Source organism: Ranitomeya imitator, chromosome 7, assembly GCF_032444005.1.
Source record: "Ranitomeya imitator isolate aRanImi1 chromosome 7, aRanImi1.pri, whole genome shotgun sequence".
Taxonomy (NCBI): Eukaryota; Metazoa; Chordata; class Amphibia; order Anura; family Dendrobatidae; genus Ranitomeya; species Ranitomeya imitator.
The window spans coordinates 86,943,309-86,968,285 of record NC_091288.1 but is presented as its reverse complement, the minus strand read 5'-3'; the positions used below and the strand labels follow the sequence as shown (position 1 = coordinate 86,968,285).

At 45.5% G+C, this 24,977-nt stretch overlaps 1 protein-coding gene across 2 annotated transcripts in view; it reads right to left on the bottom strand.

Moving 5' to 3' along the window:
* FAM117B (family with sequence similarity 117 member B) overlaps nt 1-24,977 on the bottom strand; it is a 68,585-nt gene that overhangs the window by 8,547 nt on the left and 35,061 nt on the right. The window contains exons 3-6 of one of the 2 annotated variants that reach the window (XM_069733578.1): nt 12,984-13,076; nt 7,097-7,210; nt 3,088-3,234; nt 2,789-2,860 (exon numbers count right to left, since the gene is read on the bottom strand). In XM_069733578.1, the coding sequence (XP_069589679.1) occupies nt 2,789-2,860; nt 3,088-3,234; nt 7,097-7,210; nt 12,984-13,076 (426 nt within the window). The remainder of the gene's footprint in view (nt 1-2,788; nt 2,861-3,087; nt 3,235-7,096; nt 7,211-12,983; nt 13,077-24,977) is intronic. The other variant, XM_069733579.1, reaches the window with a different exon arrangement.

Here is a 24,977-nt window from a genome sequence, read left to right as displayed (position 1 = left end):
GACAGTAGTGACATACAAGAAGCAAGGCGGCCATCACCTCTGGAGGTATATCTGGCGCCTCTCCATTGTACAGATTTTGATGTTGGGTATATTAGGTATGTGTCTTATGTGCTAGGGTTCAGCTATTGCATACTGACAAGTAGGTTGGCTATTTGGGATAGACTACGGGTTGGTCTATTGGCTTTTGTCACATTTTTACTTCCAGCCAACATAATGTTACTGATTTCCAGAAGTGTCCACCTCTGACATATGGGTGCACCAGATCTGATCGGCCCCTTGTACAGTCCGTGGTGTCAGAAAGATCACACTGGCAATAGGTGCGCTAACATTTTGGAAATCTGTGACGCAGCATTCAGACTCAAAGTAATTTTAAGTCAATTCTGGTGTATTTTGTGTAATTGCAGCCCAGGGAACCAAACCTGCCATGACACTAAAACCGGGCTGTGAAGTAACCAATTAGCAAAACAACAAGTCTACAAATAACATGCTCCCAAGAAGACTACAGATAAAGCAAGTCTGTGTTAAAAGAGACATGGATAAAATGCATGGGGTGAAGCAGCCGCTGTAGAGAAGGAAAGATTAACACAAAGACATTGTCATATGATTGCTACACAAAATGGCCAATAACAGTGAGTCTGAAGTTAGAGCAGTAGCCATAAGGGTTGTCATCCCAGAATTAGTGCTATATCCAAGAAGTATTGTTTCTCCTTGCGGAGAGTGACATGCTAAGCATGCCGAGATGAGGAGACTTAAAGCCACAATGCTCCTCTGGGAAATATGCTGGGAAAGAATTAGTGCTAGTGTTCAATTTACACTAAGTTGTAGCACCAGTTTCTTAGAATCGGAGGGGACAAATTGTCACTTGTGCAAATACCAGCCAATATCTATGTAGGTAAAACCAGCATCTCTGGCTATGGCTTGAATTTCTGACTTCCCGCTTTGGCCAATTTACATTTTGGAATAGGTGGACAATTTTTTTTTTTCTAAACTGATGCAGCAGGAAAGTGGAGAAGACGCTCATAGCCAGTAAATGGAAATAGAGCCTCCTGGCTGCTGCAGGCAAGTCTTCAACTTTTCCTTTCTATTAGTTTTCTGCTTTCCTAGAATGTCACCTTACTCATTTCTCACAATATGGATATCCATCTGCTTAGCGTGCCACCTGGAACCACACGGATCTAAAATTACTGCTGACCAAAACCAAACTCCTCCATAAATATGGGTGAGTTTCTTTATGTATGGGAGAGAGATAAGTTGGTAGGAAACAACGACCAAGGAACAAAATAGGCACGCCCCAATATCCATGGCTTCCCCTAAACACGTGATTTGGCGGACATGCCCTCCTGCGCTAAGAACACGCAGATATCCATATTGAGAAAAGTCTGCAAGATTTTCAAACTATAAAAACAACTATACTCCTGTCATCACCTACACCCGGTCATTACAGACAGTAAGACGGACTCTCCTTAGTGCTGCATGCAGTAAGATCGAGCCAGCTGGTACAGTATTTCCTAGTAAGTTCTGGTGCTGCCCTTCATATAACTGAGGGACAACTATTGTAGAAATTTGGGACTATAGGCAGCCTGCAAACATTTTTATCAATGAGGTGACCAAAAAAAAAGAGAAAATCTCTAATTTTTAGCTCTAAGGGTGAGGCAATGCACAGTGGCTGGTCAAGTGATCAAGACTCCTTCCACCACTATGGCCAATCACTGCACAATCCTGTGACCGTAGGTGGCCCGAGCTTCAACCGCCATGTTTGGCATCACCCTAGTAGTAACGTACTTTAGCACTGCTGCAGAGTAAATTATGGTAACTATTGATTTCTTGCTGGTATTTTTAAAGTTTGTAACTCATCTCTGAAAGCATGTTGCCCTACTTTTGGGCTAGAAGTACGCAGCAATTTGTGTGTATATGACATAAGATTGTCCTGCTAGGACTCTGCAGGAAACCAGCAGGTAGTTGCGGGACTGTTCGGACTGCAATCCCATGGACCATCATTACTTTGCAATGTTGCTGGGAGATATTGTGATCTGCTATCGCATGGCCCCAGAGCTGCCCTCGCTTTATGTGGTTATTCCTATTTGCGATTTCCAGCAAGAGCAGATACAGAAGTATACACACGTGTGCAATAGACCAGCATTTGCCTTAGTGGTGCCATACACATTAGATGACGGTTGACCAAACCCCACCAATTATCCAATGTATATGGATTTGTCAGATTCTCCACCACAGCCCTGATATCAGGGGGACGAGCAATCAGGCATGTAAAATTTCAACATGCCCAGTTTTTGTTCCCTACTCTCAACTGTGAAGACATGCATGCTCAGCATAATGGGGAAAGGAAAAAATAACCGGGTAAGGTGTACGTCACCTTTACACATCCACTAAATGACAGCTGACAAGGGGCACTGGTAAAGAAAATCAAACTGGTAGCCTTATTATTATTATGTGTAACTTAATATGGCTGCTATTGAAGGATGTGCCAGCAAACTGGTCAAGGATGTGCTGCTAAACATTTATTGATATGGCCATGATAGAGGCTGCAACTTTTAGTATTAGGTGGGCTTATTAGTGCTAACATTGGCAGCTACTACACAACATCGGTTATCTAATGGTTACACAGCAGGTACGATGCACTGCTGCGAGATCACCAACAGCTTAGAGTAAGGTAAAGTACATGACAACATATATTAGGTTAATGGCACTCAGTGCTCAACCAAAGAAAACAAAACAATAGAAGAGAGTATACACACAAAGTAAAATAATACCACACACAGCGACAACTTACCTCAGGGTGCAGATGCTGGAAACTCATTGTAATGTTCCCATTGACATCAGGAAGGCCTGAACAGTCTCCATGCTGGGAAACCACAAGGATATATGCTTCAAGATGAATATTGGAGCAACCCACCCTCCTTAATAAACCCATAATATGGAGGGTGAAAACTTAAAAAAAATAAAAATGCTTCTTGATTCCATGTGCAGCGAAGAAAAGTGAAAAGAGCCTTCTCAATGGTAAGCTGTAAATTACCATCAAGAACCAGTAACTGGGGTATGGCTCCATAGTGGAAAGGAATAAGCACTTACCATGAGTTGCTCTTCCTTCTCTCCCGTTTCCTTAATGATGATTTCAATTTCTTGGTTCAGCCCTTCCACGCTGTTCCGAAATCGAGAGCCTGATGATTTGGTGATGGGTATGGTCATCGGTGTAAGTACATTCTTAGACATGGAGGTCTGCAGAGAAGAAGTTTACACAGAACACCAATGATGACTTACCAGACTGCTCAAAGGGACGCAGGCAATAACTTGCCATAAGATCGGCAAGAAAGTGCTGGCGAGGATTGTCAGGCTTACAAAACACATTAAAGGGGTTGTCCAGGTTTGGCACAAAAGTATGGAGGCACTCTATGTTACTACAGACTTGTGAATCCTCCCAGGATGCACAGAACGCACTGTCAGGATTCTCTGGTGCCAGTCACGTGACTGCAAACAGGCATGCAGTATACTTACTCCTGGCCACATTCTGACTAGACATGTATTGAGCAAGGCCCTGCACATCAAGCCAAATGTGGCCGGAGTATGCATGTCGCATACGTGTTTTCACATGACTGCCCATTCCCAGCGCCAGAAAAACCACATAGCGCATGCCGTGAGGGTTCACAAGTCTGCAGTCACATAAAGCAACTGCACTTTTATGCCAAAACTGGAGAATCCTTACTATTTAGGTATGGCTCAATACCAGGCTCCAGTTAATAGCGCTTTGACAGTGCGGCGCCTGCACTGACAGCCCCGCTGCCGAGAAGAAATTACGGTAACTTTATTCCTCCCGGCAGCGTCGAACAGTCACTCATGGGGGTCTGGCCGCCGCGGGTTCAGTCACTGCTCAGTGCACAGAGTGCGGTGGTAGTAACCGTGCCCCCGGCACTGACTGACGGCTGGTGCTAATCTTGAGTGGCTGTCAGTCAGTGTCGGGGCCGCGGTTACAGCTGCTGCTCTCTATGCACAGAGAGATGACTAAACCCCCGCCGGCTGCACCCTCATGAATAAACATCAAGCGCCGCCGGGAAGAATAAATTTAATTTCCTCCTGGCAGCGGGGCTCTCAGTGCAGGCATCGGTCAGGTTCAAAATGCTATTAACTAGCAGATATGGGGCTAATCTGCAGGCTATGTGTTTTTTCAAGTGACAAGTTCCCTTTAGAACGAGACAAAACCAATTTTTTGAGGGTTTTTATTTTATTCTTTTAAGTTTTTTTTTTTTACTGCAAAGAGTATGTCGAAAAAACAAATCTATCTATCCTACTTTGATTTTTTCTCCCTGTGTTTTTAGTACATTATTGAACAAGATGTCCTGCAAAGAGGAAAAAAACGTAGTACCTTATATGACTATATCAAAATAGGCGAGGCGGGTAAAAACAAAACAAACACGATAACATGGCTGCATCTCCAAGGGGTTACAGCAATCTCTGAGCTTCTGGCAATAAAAAATAAATAGGTAAATAAAATACCCTTTCTGAACTAAAAATGTGAGAGCGATTCACTTTCTAAAATTTGATTTCACCTTATACAGTTCCATTTGTACAGAAAATCTTCACACTCAACTATATAACAAGTATTCCTCAGATGATATACCCTTGGTCCTTTGCATATATCTAGCCAAAATAAGGGGCCAGAGAGGCAGATTGGGCTTTATAGGAGTGGCAGCTGGTAACCTGCATTTAGGGCTTATGTGTGTGGTAAGTCTGTGGCACCCAGCAGGGGGTAAGCGCTTTCAGAATACAAAGCATCTGTAGGGGCCCACTGCCTCCGCTTGGGGAACAAGCACGGAGGTTACAATATCTGCATATGGCACAGCGCTCTGACAAAGAGCTTCCCCAAAACTGAATCAGAGTTCTGAGAAATAGGCCGCACTGCAAATATCGCACATTGTCTACTGGGCCGGAGTGTCCATACATTAGTGGTGACTTTCACGGAGAAAAAGAACATCTGCTATCAAACAGCCAGACAAAACTTCCTATTAGGCTATGTTCACACGTTGCATTTTTTATGCACATTTTAAGCTGCGTTTTACAATGCCAGCAAAGTCTATAAGATTTCAGAAATCTCATGCACACAGTTTTTTTTTCCTGACTGATTTGGGAAAACTGCTGCATTTCTGCAAATTGCAGCACATCACTTCTTTCAGCATTTTTTCAAGGTATCAGTGTTTTTAGTGCAAAAACGCAGGAAAAACCACAGGTATCAGGTTTTGCTGTGTTTTTGGTGCAAAAACCTAAGGAAGCCAAATCCTGTTTTTTTTTTTTTTTTTGGGGGGGGGGGGGTTCGGGACACTAAACTTTAATCAACATGCACAAGAGAACAAAACCGAAGCAATAAAAATGCTGACAAAAATGCAGCAAAACTTGCTTTTTGTAAGCAGCTCCTTTACTGCCAAGAGAGCAGGTTTGTCCCGGAAAAAAAGCAACGTGTGAACTTAGCTTTGTTCTGCATCTATGTACACAAACTACTACTGAGCACAACATATCACTTTCAAATGTATAAATGATTCACTTTCATGGGGAGAAATAATAAAAATGATTAAAGTTATTTCTATAGTGCCAACATATTCCGCAGCACTTTACAATGCAAAAAACTTCAGAGAAATCAAACAATGGCAAGCTAAAAGCATCCAAACATGTTCTCCGAAATAATGAAAGGAAATTGTGAAAAACGCAAAGACAATGTCGCCCCAAAATTAAAGGCCTGGTGATCGCCCCATTTCGGCAGATAGCCAAAGGCTTCAGCAAGAAATCTCATCCTAGCCACTTTAGCATGGTTGTGTATGCGGTGCCTTAGCCTAAACTGCCCAGTCTCTGCACTCCTCCACTGGGACCATTATGTAACCGCTGCAGGAATCCTGTGAGCATTGGCCACTGATCATTTAGTAATTGACTGCAGGGGTTACATGCCTGCCCAGACTAACAGGAAGCAAAGACACCAGCGCAGTACCCATGCAGCATTGAAAGAGGGGAGGCATGGGATCAGTAAAAAAAAAAGTGCATTTTAAATATTGTATATGCCAATTGAAAAGAGACTTTTTTTGGAGGCTGATGGATTCAAGAGTGGCTGTTTTGTGGACATCAGAGCTGTGCAGTGTGTAAGAAAAGCGGAGTTATGGAGGAGGAGATAAATGCCACCATCTCATTTGATAGAAATAGTGTTTTAGGCCCCGATTCATCAAATCTGGCATAAAACACTTTGAAAAGTCACAACATTTTTGAGGCTGGGCAAAAATTCATTTTTTAGACTTGGCATTTTCACATCAATCCTGGCCAGCCCCACTAAAATGGATGGCACTAGGGAGGTACAGGATGTTGCCACGCCTGTCCATCTTTTTTATGAGGCACTGTGCTGTACTTTATGCCACAAATCTCACTCCACTTCCTGTAGTCAGATTTGTGAAGAGGCAGATGCCACTTTTAAAAGGCATCTGAATGATTAAGAGGTATGTGCTTTTTAATGAATTAGGTGCCTCTGACTCCACCATTCCCCCCTCTAAGACTGGCGTGAACAACACTGGTCTTGATGACCTGGAGGCCAAAGTGGCCAAAGTCTATAATCATGTATTTTCCAAGGACAGCTGTGTAGCTACGGTCTTAAAAATGGCAGATGATGGGAGTCGTATATACAGCACCCCAACCCGTCCATCAACCTTTGTCGCCACTACGAGCCTTGCTCCTAATTACATGTATGTTTGGCTCATGTGTGATGTAGTTGCCTACTCATGGGCAAACAGTTGAGAAGCCCAGGTACTGACCTATCGTGCTTCTAGTCTTTGGAGAAGCATCTACAAATATAAGACTACATAATAGTGTGTATCGGTAGAAGGAAAACCTCGGAAAAAGGTTCTTGTTAACAACCAAGAAGGTCATCAAAACACACTACATGCCAAAGATCAAAAAGATATTCAAGTTTTCCATGGAGACAGATTATGATGCAAGTCATCCATTACAGAAAAAAAATCTAGTAAAGGAACTGCAATTCGTAAATGTGTCCTGTTCTGCAGCGCTGGTATCACTGGTGTTAGCGGTGCCTTTGCTGGGCAGTGCCAGCTCTTACCTGGCATTGGTTAATTGCAGTGTGGTTGCCATGGAACGGAGACTGCCTGTCCTTGTCACGATGGTGTCTGCTGCTGTGTTTACTCCTCTGAAGCTGCTGACGTAATTTTGCAATCTGAAGAGAAATCAAGAAGGCAGATGTGCAGTCATTACACAGAGGATTTACACAAACCATGAAGACAAGGACCGTTTCCACTACAGGTTAGGCTCTGCTTACATAACGTTTTCCCTCAGTGGCTTTGTCAGGGGCTTACGTCCTTCTCTACTAGGGGTATACAGCCAAAAATGAAGCACGACAGAGAATACCGACTCTGCATTATTACAGTCAGTGGTCCAGTCAGTGTATACACCAGAATCCCATTTTGCGTGGGTTTGGAGGGATGCTCCAATGGAGCCACTGAACATAGGGGAAAACATGAAGTGGGCCGAAAGTAATGTGAATCCGACATTACATGTCATGAAAGGATGATTACATACAAACACACGCACAACTATATACGCTACCTGCTAATACAGGCGACTACATACATTGTTATCATATCCATACAACTTTGGTTGAAATACACTGCATGTCTCATTCCGCACGGCTGAATCTAGACCACCTGATAAATGAAAATGTATAAAGCCCCATAGGAACTACACAAAACTATTTAATGCCACACCTAGATCAAACAAGGTATGTACGGCCCACCTAACTCAGCAGAGGCAAGCGCAGCCATACGGTGGTATAGGTAACCCACCGGCGCACTCACAAACACACAGTTATGCTTTTTGTGGGATCTTTTGGCATTGAAAACTGTAATCAACTGAACTATCTAACCGACAGAAAGAAAAGTGCACTCTTAGCGTACACCTACGGAGACAATTGACATACATCAGGGGCATTTCCTGGCTTCTATAATTAAAGGGGTTTTCCCACTAATAAAGAGAGGAAGTAAGAGTATACAGACAAGACAACAGGGGATCACAGCTGATCTGATTCTTTCTGTGAGGTAAAACATTTACCAGCTTGAACAGAAAGCAGCAGCTGTGATCCCGAGCTGTCCTGTCTGTATACTCTTTTGCTTCCTCACCTACCCAGGAGCTGTGGTATGGTCACACCATGTTCCTGTACGGTCAGACGCATACATTAGACAGGACACAGCAGGGGCACATTTATAAGATCTCAGCACAGGGACATTATTACCGGTATAATTTTTTTTTTTTTTTTTTTTTTTAATACATCCAATTATGAAACTTAATTTGATTACAATGCACTTTATTAGTGGAACAACCTCTAACATGGAATGTGTTCGCTGGCCTATACACTACTCACAAAAAGTTAGAGATATTTGGCTTTCAGGTGAAATCTCAAGATGAGCCTAAAATGCACTGTAGCCTTCTCAGATGAACTTAATGTGACCATCTCTAAGCTTTTGAATGCACATGAAACCCCATAAGGACCCGGAGTGTTTCAGTTTTTTGCTCCCCTTCCTCTCAGAACCATAGCGTTGTTATTTTTCCATCAATATGGCCATGTGAGGGCTTGCTTATTGAGGGACGAGTTTTCCTTTTGAACAACACCATTTCTTTTACCATATAGTGTACTGGAAGTGGGGGGAAAAAAAGTTAAATGGCAAAAAAAAAAAAATTGTACAATTGTTTTTTTACCATGTTCACTAAATGCTAAAACTGACCTGCCATTATGATTCTCCAGGTCATTACGAGATCATAGACACCAAACATGCATTTATTTATTTTTATTTAAGTGGTGAAAAAAAAATCCAAAGTTTGAAAAAAAGGGGAAAAAAAATGGTGCCATTTTCCGAGACCAGCAGCGCCTCCATTTTTCAGGATCTAGGGCTGGTTGAGGGCTTAGGTTTCGCGTACTAAGCCAACGTTTTTATTGATACCATTTTGGGATAGATACGATGTTTTAATCGCTCACTATTGCATTTTATTACAATGTTGCAGCGACCAAAGAAACGTAATTCTGGCATTTTGATTTTTGTCTTGTTACAAACTTTAACTGATTGGACTAATCTACTATATAATAGTCTAAGGGTCACTTCCATCTTTCTGTCGGTCCTTCTGTCACGCATATTCATTGGTCGCGGCCTCTGTCTGTCATGGAATCCAAGTCGCTGATTGGTCTCGTCAGCTGCCTGTCATGGCTGCCGTGACCAATCAGCGACAGCCACAGTTCGATTAGTCCCTCCCTACTCCTCTGCAGTCACTGCCCGGCGCCCGCTTCATACTCCCCGCAGTCATCGCTCACACAGGGTTAATGCCAGCGGTAACGGACCGTGTTATGCCGTGGGTAACTCACTCCGTTACCGCCGCTATTAACCCTGTGTAACCAAGTTTTTACTATTGATGCTGCCTATGCAGCGTCAATAGTAAAAGGATCTAATGTTAAAAATTAAAAAAATTAAAAATTATATACTCACCTTCTGCCGCCTTTCCCGCTCCTCGCGACGCTCCGGTAACCGCTCCATGCAAGCAGCAGGTTCCGGTGGCACGGATGGTATGCGACAAGGACCTGCCATGACATCACGGTCATGTGACCACGACCTCATCACAGGTCCTGTGCGAAAAGGACCTGCCATGACGTCACGGTCATGTGACCACGACGTCATCACGGGTCCTGCGCTACCAACCCTGGGACCGGAAGCTGCCGAGTGTACCGCACACAGGCGACATGACTACAAGGGCTCCCTCGGAAGGTGAGTATATGTTTATTTTCTATTTTATAACCTGTGACATACGTGGCCGGGCAATATACTACGTGGCCGGGCAATATACTACGTGGCCGGGAATATACTACGTGGGCTGTGCAATATACTACATGGCCGGGCAATATACTACGTGGCCGGGCAATATACTACGTGGACATGCATATTCTAGAATACCCAATGCGTTAGAATCGGGCCACCATCTAGTTCTTTTTATATTTTGATAGATTGAGCGTTTCTGAATGCGGCAATACCAAATGTGTATTTTTTTTTTTACGGTTTCATTTTGAATGGGGCAAAAAGGGGGTGATCCGAAATATATTTTTTAAAACTTTTTTTTTCTACTATTTACTTGATTCAATAGTCTCTTTAGGAGACTACAAGCTGCGATCCTCTGATCACTTGTGTTACACATAGCAGGGCTGCAGCTCTGCTAGGTGTAATAAAAATGCTCATCTGCTATGAGCGCCAGTCAGTCACGTGGCGACGCTCATAGCAGTTCGGCATTGACAACCACAGGGGTCTCCTGCAGACCTGGGTTGTCATGCCAACCCATTGGCAACCCGCAATCATGTGACACAGGCATCGATGGGCAGAGCTAAAATGCGCCGCCATGTTAAATGCTACTATCGTAATTTGTCAGCAGCATTTAACAGGTTAACAGCCACAGGTGGATTGCGATTCCACCCATGGCTGTTAGGGGCACGACAGCTGATCAGATCAGCTGTCATGTGCCGGAAAAGGTGTGGGCTTAGTGCCGGAACACTCACCAAAGAGGGTGATGCAACCTATGACGGATATATCAGTCACAGGTCGTTAAGGGATTAATGGCAAAATTCACAACAGGTGTTTGATCAATGCATCGCACCCAATTGGTGGGGTTTAATTAAAATTTGTATTAAGCAGCAGTTCTCGTCAGGATATTTACATTTTCATATCATGAGACCAAGACAACACCTAACAATTGATCAACAGTAACTCACCATTAGGAGGCTTCAGGCAGGGTGTTCTCACAGAAGTGGCCACTGAGCTCAGTGTGTCACAGGGTCATCAGCAAATTACAACAAAGGTAACAGGCCTGGAATCGTGACAGAAAGGCAGAGAAGTGGATGTCCTTTGGCCACATACCACACAGATGACTGCTTCATTGTGAACATTGCCCTTCAGAACAGGATGATGACTGCCACACAAATCCAGGCACATTTAGTGGAGGTGAGAAGCAGCCAAGTGTCACGTCAGATCGTTCAAAATGGTTTACTTCAGTGTGCTCTGCGTGCTTGACGTCCTGCAAAGATACCTGGCCACACCACCAGGCACAGGCATCATCATCTTGCATGGGCCAGGAAGCATCTACGCTGGACAAGGTACCAGTGGGCCTCAGAGTTGTTACCTGATGAAAGTCCGTTCACGCTGAGCGCTATAAATCAGTCACTGTTGTCATCAGAAGAGCTTTTGGTGGTGGTCACAGTGGGATCAGGTGTGTCTAGTCAATGCAGAACTACCCTACATTTTGTGAATGGTACAGCGACAAGCCCCTACTACATAATAGGTCATCATTAATCCAGTCATTCTGCCTCTGCACGAACAACACAGGCCTAATTTCATCTGCATGGCTTAAGCCAGGGGTCCCCAACTCCAGGCCTCGAGGGCCGCCAGCAGTGCAGGTTTTCAGGATTTCTTTAGTATTGCATCGATGGTAATGTGATCATCTGCACAGGTGATGATTCCAACCCCTGTGCAATACTAAGGAAATCCTGAAAACCTGCACTGTTGGCGGCCCTCGAGGCCTGGAGTTGGGGGCCACTGGCTTAAGCTCATCGAGCTGGCATCATTAGGTAATGGCTGCACGAGACTGGGGTACCTCAAATGGAGTAGCCTGCACTTTCTCCAGAATTAAGTCTTCTAGAAAACCTATAAGATCAGCTGAATCGCAGTGTAGAGGCTCATAACTCTGTACTCCAAAACCTCAATGACCTGAGTTCTGCCCTTGAAGAAGATAGGGATGCCATGCCTCAGCAGACAATAATTCCACTTGTGTACAGCATGAGACATCGTTGTCAAGCTGCAATTGATGCTCAAGGCCACATGACAAGTTATTGAGACATCGACATTTTGGAGGGGGGCATACACCACTGCATGCTTATACATAAATAACCTACTTTCATGATAAAATATCACAGTAGTGTGAACTTTTTAAAGGGAATCTGTCACCCCAAAATTCGCCTATATGCTAAGGCCACCGTCATCAGGGGCTTATCTACAGCATTCTATAATGCTACAGATAAGCCACCGATGTAACCTGAAAGAGAAGAAAAACAAGTTACAGTAGATTATACTCACCCAGTGGCGGTCCCGATGCTGTCCGGTCCGATGGGCACCGCGGTGCGGTCCGGGGCCTCCCATCTTCATGCGATGACATCCTCTTTGCTTCCTGTTGTGGCTCCTGCGCAGGCGTACTTTATCTGCTCTGTTGAGGGCAGAGCAAAGTACTGCAGTGCACAGGCACTGGGTCTCTCTGACCTTTCCCGGCGCCTGAGCACTGCAGGACTTTGCTCTGCCCTTAACAGAGCAGATAAAGTACACCTGTGCTTAAGCCGCAGCAAGAAGCAGAGAAGAGGACGACATCGTATGAAGATGGGAGGCGCCGGACCCGGCCCGCGACGCCCATGGCACCAGACCGCAGCGGGACCACCCCTGGGTGAGTATAATATAACCTGTTTTTCTCAACTTTCAGGTTACATTAGGGACTAATCTACAGCATTACAGAATGCTGTAGATAAGCCCCTGATGCCGGTGGCCTTAGCTTATGGGCGAATTTTGGGGTGACAGAATCCCATTAAGTTTTCCAAAAATTATATTCGAAATACAAATATCCCTAACTTTTTGTGTGAGTACTGTATGCACAGTGTTGGTTACTTATGTCTCACATCTCTGGAGTCACAACAGAATAGCAATCCATTTCAAATACACTATATGGACAAATTTTGCTTAAAAAAAGGTTAATTCTTATTGTAGAAGATTCAATACTTACTAATTATGAATAACTTCTGCAAATCTACCAGATGCAAAACCAAACTGAGCATCTAAGAGAAAGTCTATGACATGACAATAGCCAAGATACAAGAATGGAAACATGGAGGCAGCCCACTAATCTGCACACAGCAGCTGTCTAACCTCTTTCAGCTGCTCGTTGCTGCCCCAGGACGCAGATCGCTTGTGAGAGCTTTTCTTCTTTTCAGCGTACTCCTCAGCCCAAGCACTATCAGTCTGCATAATAGATGAAGAAAAACAAGTTGACCTTTTTCCACTATAGCTAGATGCATTGTTTAATTATTACAGGACTAGTTATTGGAACGTACAATGATTTTCATTACTTACGTTTATTCTCTCTTGTAGCAGATGAGAAAGTTACTCATGTTCATGTATAACAGATGTCTACCAAATTGTTTTTCAATCATTAAAACCTGCATTTATGAAGTATAATAATATGACGCTATTATTCCCAAGCTTTAAAGAGAACCGGTCACGTGAAAAAAACACTAAACCTGTAGATATGGGGCACTCCGGGGAGATAAAACTTTGCACTGTTCCTGCGCTCATACACTATTACACGATAAACATGAGATGTCCAGTTCAGTATGATCTTTGTAAACCTTGTAATTCCGTGAGACAGTGGCTGCTCCTCACTGCTTCCCCCTGTACTGTCGGGGTCAGTGCATAACACACAAGTGTTCAGCTACTCCCTGTAAGGAACAGCCACCAGAGAAGAGGGGCATGGCCACTGCTCTGTTCTCTGCAGAGAAACAGATGTTATCAGGAGACTGGCTGATAACAGCGGGGAGCCGTACACTGCTGTAATGTCCCAGACAGAGGGGTCACCTATGAAATGCAGCTTCTGTCACACCAGCCCCCTGATAATGGCTCACTATCTGTAGTCAGATGGGAGGGGCATGGCCTGCTCGCAGTTTTTAGTAGCAGCCCCCTGATAATGAATTACTGCCAAAGAAAATGGGAAAAAAGCGCTATATAATGTACACATGAAATATTTATCTTCAAAAATTGGTATGAAAAAAGGAAGGATATTCGCGCATAAATTGGCCAATGTATGTGAGCCCAACTACCATGTCAAGGCGTCCTTGGGTCCCTGCCTGTCCTGGACAGGGACCCAATTATGAAGGACACCTTGACATGGCAATTGAGCTCACACACATTGGCCAAGTTATGTGCGAAGTACCTTCCTTTTTTCATATCAATTTTTGCAGATAAATATTTCATGTGTACATTATATAGCGCTTTTTTCCTATTTTCTATGGCAGCAATGCATTTTCAATGTTCTAGAGTAATCATTCTTGGTAAATAATGGTGCAATCTTTATCGTTTTTCAACTTACGGTATATGTTTTTTTGGCTGGCGCCTTGTTCACACTAGCTTGGATGTGCTGGTCTTAAGGTACCTTCACACATAACGATATCGTTGCAACGTCACGCTTTTTGTGACATAGCAACGATCCCGCTAACGATCTCGTTATGTGTGACAGCGACCAACGATCAGGCCCCTGCTGGGAGATCGTTGGTCGCTGGGGAATGATCAGGACCCTTTTTTGGTCGCTGATCACCCGCTGTCGTCGCTGGATCGGCGTGTGTGACGCCGATTCAGCGATGTGTTCACTGGTAACCAGGGTAAATATCGGGTTACTAAGCGCAGGGCCGCGCTTAGTAACCCGATATTTACCCTGGTTACCATTGTAAAAGTTTAAAAAAACAAAACAGTATATACTCACATTCCGATGTCTGTCACGTCCCCCGGCGTCAGCTTCCCACACTGACTGTGTCAGCGCCGGCCGTAAAGCAGAGCACAGCGGTGACGTCACAAACAACCAGCGAGAACGATAAGTACGTCACTGGATCGCTCCTGCATCGTTCTGCTGTTACAGTGTTTGACGTCTCCTAGCGACCTAAACAGCGACGCTGCAGCGATCGGCATCGTTGTCTATATCGCTGCAGCGTCGCTTAATGTGACGGTACCTTTAGAGGAGGGAGCAGCACTTGGTGTATGATGTAATAACCCAGATGGGAGGGGGGAGCAGTGAGGAGCAGCTTCTGTCACATGTAATTACAAAAGTTATAAAGATTATATAACTGCACTGGGCATCTTATATTTATAGTGTATGTGGGCAGGGACAGTACAATTTTTTTTTTTATCTCCCAGAGAACCCTTTTAGTAGCGTTCTGAGCCTGCTGATCCCTGCACTTATAACCCTGCTTCTGGGAGAAAATTAACTTTATTCCTTCAGGCAGCGTTCGGGTTTCAGTGCAGATTCAGTCACCTCACTGTGTAGAGAGATCAGCGGCTGTAGACACGCCCCAGCACTGACTGACATCTGGTCGTACTGAGGAGCTGCTATCAGTCAGTGCCGGGGCGCAGTTAAAGCTGCCAATCTCTATACAAAGAAAGTTGACTGAACCTGCGCCAACGCCACCCCTATGACTGGAACCCGAATACTGCCGGAATAAAATGAATTTCCTCCAGGCAGCGGGGCTCTCCGTGCAGCAAGCAATCAGGTGCAGAATGATATTAACCTGCAAATTAACCCAATATCTGCAGGTTAATATTTTTTCACATGACAGATTCCCCTTAAGCCCAATTCCATATCTTCACCTTTGGTCACCATAGCTTTGGATTTCAGGAAGTCGTTTAAACAGTCAACCTGTATAGAGGTTTATTGTAAAATTATGGATTGTTCTGATAATAGAGTAGGTCGCAAAGAATGCTTCCAAGAAGCGTATAATCTATTCTTTAGGCCGGTCAGATTATCAGATGCTCCTGATTACTGAAAACAATTCATGTACATGAACAGTTATCAATTTCATGTTGAACGGGTTGGCCACTCCTTAGACAACCTCTTCTCAATTGCTATATTCCCCAAGTAAAATAACAGTCTACAGTATACTCACCTCTGGTCCTGCAGTTAATCACAGCAGCTGCTTCTCCATCACTTCCATTGGACATACAGGTGCTTCTCACAAAATTCATCAAAAAGATAGTTTATATCAGTTCTTCAATGCAAAAAGTGCAACTCATTATATAGAGTCATTATAAACAGAGTGATCTATTTAAAGTGTTTATTTATGTGAGGCCAGTTTCACATGTCCTGATATTTCCGGTACCGGAGATATTGTCCGTGTGTGTACTACGTGCGGCACACGTGTGGCAACCGTTTGCCGTATCAGTACCACACGGACGGCCGCCGGGGAAGTAGCGCTGTTCCCTGGAGGCTGGTGCTGAAGCCGGCTGTCATCCATTCTCCCTTGCTCTGCTGGCGAGCAGCGCAAGCAGGGGAGAACGAACGAATGATACACAGCAGGCACAGGCTCAGTAACTAGCGCTGACATCACTGAGTCTGTGCTCGTTGCCGGCATGAACTCCTGTGACCTCAGGACCGTGGGAGAATTCAAGTGATGAGGTCACTGTGACAGAGCTTGAACTGCCGTGACCTCATCACTTGCTTTCTCCCACGGTCCTGAGGTTACAGGAGGTCACAGGAGTTCATGTCGGCAGTGAGCACAGACTCAGTGACGTCAGCGCTAGTTACTGAGCCTGTGCCCGCTGAGTATCATTCATTCCCCAGTAGTTTACAGCCGGGCCGGTTCTCATTAGCACCGCTCTCGATTGTAAACTGTACATTCCCCTAGATATGGATTACGGCGTGGGACTGACTGAACGCCGGACAGGTATGGTATATTGTTGGCTCTTTTTTTTTTTTTTTTTTTACACTGGAGATCGAGGGCGTCGCTTGGATTACCAGTATAATAAAGATTGGAAAACTGTGTGGTGTATGATTTTATTAAAATACTTTATTCTGCGTCTGTGTTTTTTTTAACCTTTCACCAACTATAGGATTAGTAATGGAGAGGTGTCTTACTGACACCTCTCCATTACTAAGCCGGGCTTAATGTCACCTTACAATATGAAGGTGACATTAACCCCCCCATTACCCCACTTGCCACCGCTACAGGGCAAGTGAGAAGGACTGGGTAAAGCTCCAGAATTGGCAAATCTAATAGTTGCACCTTTTCTGGGCAGTTGAGGGTTGCTGTTTTAGGCTGGGGGGCCAGCCTGAGAATAGCAGCCCGCACGGGGTTGGTTTAAAGACATAGGGGGACCCCCATGTTGGGGTTTTTTCCATTCATGTTTTCTCCCCTGCTCGCCGGCAAAGCAGGGGTGAATGGATGAAAGTCACATTCAGCACCAGCCGCCGGGGAACAGCGGCTCACAGTAGCGCTTCTTCCCCGGTGGGCGTCCTTGCACACGGAGGACAGTGTGCACGTGTGTTGCACGTTTTGAGGCCCGTGCGTCCGGGTGAAAATGGACAGGTCTCCGTGTTTTACACACGGACACACGGTCCGTGAAAACACGCTGACATGTGCACAGACCCTTTCATTTGAATGGATCTGTGTGTGACAGTGTCTCCGATACGTGAGAAAACGGTCAACACACGTACCGGAGACACTGACGTGTAAAATCGGCCTTAATGTTGATTATTATGGCTTACAGCCAATGAAAACCCAAAAGTCATTATCTCAGTAAATTAGATTAACAAAAAACACCTGCAAAGGCTTAAAAAGGCCCCTTAGTCTGTTTCAGTAGGCTCCACAATCATGGGGAAGACTGCTGACTTGACAGACGTCCAGAAGGCAGTCATTGACACACTCCACAAGGAGGGTAAGCCACAAAAGGTAATTGATAAAGAAGATGCTGTTCACAGAGTGCTGTATCCAAGCATATTAATGCTAAGTTGAGTGGAAAGAAAAACCGAATTAGTCTTACCGGTAATTCGGTTTCTAGGAACCTTCCACGACAGCATCATTGAAGATGTTTCCCTGCCCTTATGGGGGACAGGAAACAGAAGAGGTTAAATACCCTCCCCTTCTTGCAACCACCAGTGTTTTTTCTGGACACAGTAGCATGTATAGTTACCACTCAAGTGCAGGAATCATCCAATAAGAATATGAGATTAGGGAGGGAAATTAGTGCCGTCGTGGAAGGTTCCTAGTAACCGAATTACCGGTAAGACAAATTCTATTTTCTCCAGTCACTTTCCACAGCAGCATCATTGGAGTAATACCAACAACTATTTTCTTTAGGGAGGGATTCACAGCCTGCAGAACTCATCTGCCAAATGTTAAATGCCTATTGAAATTTAGCCTATAGCGTTTGGTGAACGTGTGGACAGACGACCAGGTGGCGGCTCTGCATATCTGCTCGGAAGATACATTCCCCCTCTCCGCCCATGATGCAGATACTGCCTGCGTGGAATGAGCCTTAAGTGTAGCAGGACGAGAAAGATTCTGTGATGAATATGCCAGACAGATAGCTTGCTTGATCCAGTTAGCAATCGTGTTCTTTGCCGCCTTCTTGCCCTTGTTCCGTCCCACGAACTGAATGAATAGGTTTTGGTCAATCCTCCAATTTTCAGCCTGCTAGAGGTAATATAGTACCACCCTGCGGACATCAAGGTTGTGAAGGATTTCTTCCTTCGCGTTGGAAGGATTTGGGCAGAATGAGGGTAGCACAATATCCTGACCTCTGTGAAAGTCTGAGACTACCTTCGGCAGAAAAGAAGGATCTAACCTAAGGACAATACTGTCTGTAGTGATAGCCAGATAAGGTTCCTGTATTGACAGGGCCTGTAATTCTCCTATGCGTATAGCGGTAGCAAGCGCAATTAAAAAGATGGTTTTGAGGGTCAGATTTTTTAAAGGTGATGGATGAGAGAGGTTCAAATGGGTCTGGGGTTAGACTATTCAGGACTATATTCAAATCCCAAGGGGGGGGGGGGGGGGGGGACTGACTACGGAGACTAGGACAAATTCTAGTTGCAGAGGTCATGAAACGTTTAACCCAGCGGTGGCCTTGGTCTTGATCAAAGAGAGAGCTAAGGGCTGATACACCCAGTACACTGAAAGTGCAGGTAAGTCCTAGCGCCAATCCCTTTGTACAAAGTCTAAAATCTATATATTTTGGTCATTGGCAAATAAGTCTACGACGGGATTCCCCCATCTTGAAGTCAGGGACAGGAAGACCGCTTGGTCCAGGCACCACTCCCCGGATGGACATCCTTCCTGCTGAGGAAGTCTGCCTGAACATTGTCTAATCCTTTCAGGTGTACTGCGATATGGACAATAGGTGTTTTTCTGCCCAAGAAAAAATCCTTGCACAATTGATTTTAGACTGGCATATTTTCTGCCCCCCCTGGTGACGGAGGTAGGCCACTGTGGTCATTTTGTCTGAATAGACACACACGTGGTGGTCTTGAATCAGAGCTGATGAGGCTTTTAACATCTCCTCCACTGCTTTCTGCTCTCTCAAATTTGAGGAGCTGATGTTTAGGGGCCACAACCCCTGGAAGTAAGATCCTTCTACTACTGCATCCCAGCCTTTCTGATTGGCATCTGAAAGGAGTATCTTCAGGGGAAGTTGGTCCCAGCTGATTCCCCGCTGAAGATTTCAGTAATCCAGCCACTACAATAGGGCCAGTTTCACATGGCCGGGAAGTGGGATTCTCCTGGATAGTTGGCTCTGATGTCTTCTTGAATCTAGAAGTACGTGGGATTGTAGGACTCGTGTATGAGCTTGAGCCCAGGATACCGCCTGGATACACGCAGTCAGGGATCCCAGGAAGGACATTGAATCCCTTAAGGTAGGTGAACTCTGATCCCTGAATCTGGAAAATTTTTGGATGAGGTTGAGTCGATCGCTTGGTAGGAAGGATGTCCTCATCTCTGTATCTAGAAGGATTCCTAGAAACTTCTTCCTTGTGGAAGGATGAAGATCCAATTTTTCTAAATTCGGGATCCAGCCTAGAGATTTCAGGATTTCCAGAGTCTTCACCACATCTAGGTTCAGACGAGGGATAGACGGAGCGACTACAAGAAAGTCGTCCAGATACGGGATAAAGCACACTCCCTGGCTTCGGATGAAGAGGACTGCCTCTGCCATGATCTTGGTAAACACCCAAGGTGCTGACGAGATGCCAAAGGGTAGGACGTTTAACTGGAAATGGCTGACCCGATGACCGTGGGAAACTGCAAATCTGAGTAACTTTCTGTGGTGCGGATTTATCGGCACATGATAGTACGCATCCCTCAGATCCAGTGTAGCCATTACCCAATTCCGTCCGATGAACGGGATTGTTGACCTGACTGATTTCACTTTGAACCGTCTTTATCTGACCACTCGATTCAAGAGTTTCAGATTTATGATAACCCGATGGTTCATTATGACAAACAGACGAGAATAATGGCCTTTGCCTATCTCATGTCGCGGAACCTGAGAGATCGCCTCCATCTGAAGATCCCGTAGATCTGACAGCAGGGACTCTTGGAAATGTGGAGACTGCAGGGAGGTAATTCTTAGGGGGAGGACTCCCGAATTCTTACCTCAGTCCGTCCCGTATGGTGCAGAGAACCCATTGGTTTGTGGAGATGGATTGCCACTGGATTGTTTGTCCGGGGTTTGTTCTTGGAGGGGCACCAGAATGTTCTTGCCCTTGCAACCTTTGGGGTAACTCCATCGTCCTGTTTTGTCCCTCCCCCTGAACTCCCTCTATGAGGGTTGGTCCTGGGTGGGGGCGAAAAAAACGCTTGCTAGAATTTTTCAGCTCAGGAAGGGATTTCTTCTTGTCCATAGTCTTGTCCAGGATCTCGTCCAGGGCTGGGCCGAACACAATGGCCTTGAAGGGGAACAGCGCATAGTTTAGATTTAGAAGTAAAGTCACCCCCCCTTCCTCCAATACTTCAGCTATAGTGCTCTCCTGGATAAATTAGAGCGGACAGCAGATCTTACCACCACCTGGACGGATTCAGCCAAAACGTCAGCCAGGAACCCCGTCGCCTTCTGTAGGAGGGGAAGGGAATCCAGTATCTCCTATCTAGAAGTACCATGAGTAAGGTGATTTTCCAACGTGCGTAGCCAGAGGAAGAGAGATCTGGCGACGCACGTCGACGCTACGTTCGTTTTAAGCAGGTTGGTGGAAGTGTTCCAGGATTTCCTTAACAAGCTCTCGATTTTTCGGTCCATAGGATCCTTGAGCTGGGAAGAATCCTCAAAAGGAAGAGCCTTTTTTTTGGGCTACCCTAGACACCTGCACATCTACCTTAAGGATTTCCCATAAGGAACCATCCCCATCCAGGGGGAACCCTTTTTTTAAGTTCCGAGGGCACACCAAGACCTTTCTCAGGAGGACCCCACTCCTGAAGGATAAGGTTCTGTACATTCTCATGTATATGGAATCTCTTCTGATCCCTGGGTTTCAGCCCCACAAACATCTCGTCTAATATAGCGTTTTACTTCCTCCTTCTCAACCCCCATGGTGCTCCTCACCAGTTCTTCCATGTCTTCAGAAGAAAAGTACCGTATTTTTCGGACTACAAGACGCACTTTTTCCCCTCAAAAAAAGGGGGGGAAATGTGGGGTGCGTCTTATAGTTGGGATGCAGGCTTACCGGCAGTGGTGTGGCGATGATGATGCGCAGTGAGCGGTATGGCGTGAGCGGGGTCCCTTCCACAGGTGAGGTGATGCAGCGGCCCGGTTAGCAGCAGAGCCGGGTGAATCATGGCTTTATCGCTAGCCGTGGCCATCTTCCTGAGGCCGCGCGTGCACGGATGGAGTGCTCTGCTTCCCGGGGCTTCAGGAAAATGGCTGCAGGAGGCCGCGCGTGCGCAAATTGAGATCGCGGCGGCCATTTTCCTGAAGCCGAGATCTAAATCTGCAAACTCTGCTTCAGGAAAATGGCTGCCGCGATCTCCATCTGCGCACGCGCAGCCTCCCGTAGCCATTTTCCTGAAGCCCCGGGAAGCAGAGCACTTCATCTTCGCACCCACGGCCTCAGAAAGATGACCGCCACCAATAAAGCCATTATTCACCCGGCTCTGCTGCTTACCTTGGATACCAGGCCGCTGCGTCACCTCACCTTTGGAAGGGACCCAGCTCACGCCATACCACTCATTGCGCCTTATCATCCCTGCACCTCTTCCGCCGCAGCACTGCTGCAACCCCCCATGGACACCAGGCCGTGGTGTCACCCACCTAAACAGAAAGGGACCCTGCTCAGGGGCACGCCCTATCGCCCACCGCATCACCGCACCTCTGCCGACACCATGCCTCCTGTGACCCTGCTCTACCACCGCCAGCCCTCAGGTAAGATACAGTAAATTTGGACAATAAGATGGACCCTCATCTTCTAAAAAAAATCTCTTTTTTCTGCAATTTTCAACCCAAATTTCGGGTGCGTCTTATGGTCCGGCGCGTCTTATAGTCCAAAAAAATACGGTAATATTTCTTATTATCGGATTTAGGGGTGGAAGTGGAACCCTCATTCTCCCAAAAATTCTCCAAACCCGAGGTACGGATTTCACCTGAGTCAGGTTCTACAGGAGCCACCTTCCTATTTTTAGGAGAAGGGGGTTGTGGTACTGGGGCCTGGGAGAAGGTAGCCATAGAGGATTGGACCTCTTGTTTTATGAGGGTTTTGATGCTGCACATCACCGCCCTGCTTTACCCCAAAGGGGGGGAGCAAAAGAGGGGCGGGAAAGGTCACGAGTCACGCGCGCGGGGAGACGGGAGCAGCCACCAGAGGAGGAGGAGAGCGGAGCCCCCCCGACCTCAGCTGCCCTGCATTAGAAGGCAACGTGGGGTGCTCCAGATCGCCAGCACCATCGAAAGCCTCTTCATTCCCCATGGGGGACAGGAAAAACCCTGGTGGTTGCAGGAAGGGGAGGGTATTTAACCTCTTCTGTTTCCTGTCCCATATTACGGTGGGGAGACCTCCTAGATGATAATGTCGTGGAAGGTGACTGGTGAAAAGTGTGGAAGAAAAAGATGCACAAGCAACCGGGATAACTGCAGCCTTGAAAAGATTGTTAAGAAAAGGCCATTCAAAATTTTGGGGACAATTCACAAGGAATGGACTGCTGCTGGATTCATTGCTACAAGAGCCACAACACACAGACGTATCCAGGACATGGGCTACAAGTGTCGCATTTCTTGTGCCAAGTCACTCATGAATAATAGACAATGCCAGAAGCGTCTTACCTTGGCCAAGGAGAAAAAGAACTGGACTGTTGCTCAGTGGTCCAAGGTGTTGTTTTCAGATGAAAGTAAATTTTGCACTTCATTTGGAAATCTAAAGTCACATAGTCTTTAGGAAGAGTGGAGAGGCACACAATCCAAGCTGCTTGAGGTCTAGTGTGAAGTTTTCACAATCAGTGATTGTTTGTGGAGCCATGTCATTTGCTGGCGTAGGTTCACTGTTTTTCCATAAAGACCAAAGTCAGCACGGCCGTCTACCAGGAAATTTTAGAGCACTTCATGCTTCCCTCTGCCGACAAGCTTTTTGGAGATGGAAGTTTCATTCTCCATCTGGACTTGGCACCTGCTCACACTGCCAAAAGCACCAATACCTGGTTTAAAAACAACCATTAACTGTGCTTGATTGGCCAGCAAACTTGCTTGACCTAAACACCATAGAGGATCTATGGGGTATTGTCGAAGAAGAAGATGAGAGACACCAGATCCAACAATGCAGACGAGCTGAAGGCTGCTATCAAACAAACTTGGGTTTCCATAACACCTCAGCATTGCCACTGGATGATCGCCTCCATACCACGCAGCATTGATGCAGTAATTGATGCTCAAGGAGCCCTGACTAAGTATTGAGTGCATTTACTGAACAAACATTTCAGTAGGCCAACATTTCAGATGTTAAAAATCAGTTTTCAACCTGGTGTTCTAAAGTATTCTAATTTACTGAGATAATGGGTTTTCATTGGCTGTAAGCTATAATCATCAACAATAACCGCAATAAACACTTGAAATAGATCACTCTGTTTGTAATGACTCTATAATATATATGAGTTTCACTTTTTGTATTGAAGAACTGAAATAAATTAACTTTTTGATGATATTCTAATTTCGTAAGATGCACCTGTAACTGTCCTTCGGAGGATGTCAGGGAGGACGTCAGAGAGCAGCAGCAGTTCTTACTTCCTCCGGGTGTCTGTTTCTCCTGAAGTAACAGAATGAAGAAGCCGCTGACTAAGTACAGGGCTCTCATGGCAAATTAACGTCACACAAGCCCCGGGAGACCAGTCACCAACGTCGCTGCAAGTTCAGTGCCCAAACAAACCAGAGAGTATAGGATTTTTTATTATTATTTTACACAGAGAAATATAGAAATTTGAGAAAAGGCTGTCGAGTAGTGGACAACCCCTTTAGTGTAACGGTTCTTAAAAGGGTATTCTGTGTCCATACGCTTCGGCATCAAGAGGCGAGTGTAGCTGGTGACTGCCCATTTACAGATTTCTTTAGATTAGTCTGACTGGTGTACAATACCCACTGATCATATATAGGAATATACAAAACCGTTGTGCCATTATAAGGAGAACCGTTGCCGACCCGGGCAGCTAAGTCTTTGATTGCTGTACATGTGAAACCGGTTTTAAAGGCGTTGTCCAGGCTTAGGGTTCAAGTCTCCAGTCACTATATGTGACTGCAGACTTGTGAATCCTCATAGCGTGCAGTGCGCGCACTCTCAGGATTCTCCGGTGCCAGCGCTGGGAGCAAGTGCATGACTGCAAGTATGTGATTTGCATACATGTGGTCACGTGCCGAGTAGACATGCGTGGCTTTGCTCAATATAAGTGAATTGAGCTAGGCAGGACATATCTAGTTGGAATGTAGCCTGTAAGTATGTAAATCTCATACTTGCCGGCACATGACTGTCCACTCCCGATGCCGGGGAATCCAGAGAGTACGTCGTCAGGATTTACAAGTCTGCAGTCACTGAATGACAAGACTTGCTCCCCAAATCTGGGCAACACCTTTAATTTTTACAGCTAACTACAAGATAGCTGTACAAGCGCTCATGGTTTACAAAAGCTTTTTATCATTTCAACAATTATCATCATTGCTAACAACATCTCAGCTAAGTCAAGAGCACATGCTTAAGAGGAGATCTCAGGATAAAAAGCTGTAAGGCACCAGCCTAGTTACCAGAAGTTCATGGACAAGGTATTCCCAAAAGTCAAACTTATCCCCGCTCTAAAGAGGATAGAGGAGAACTTATTGTTTGCTCAGAAATGGGGCTGTAGAGAGCTCCTTTTGATTAGT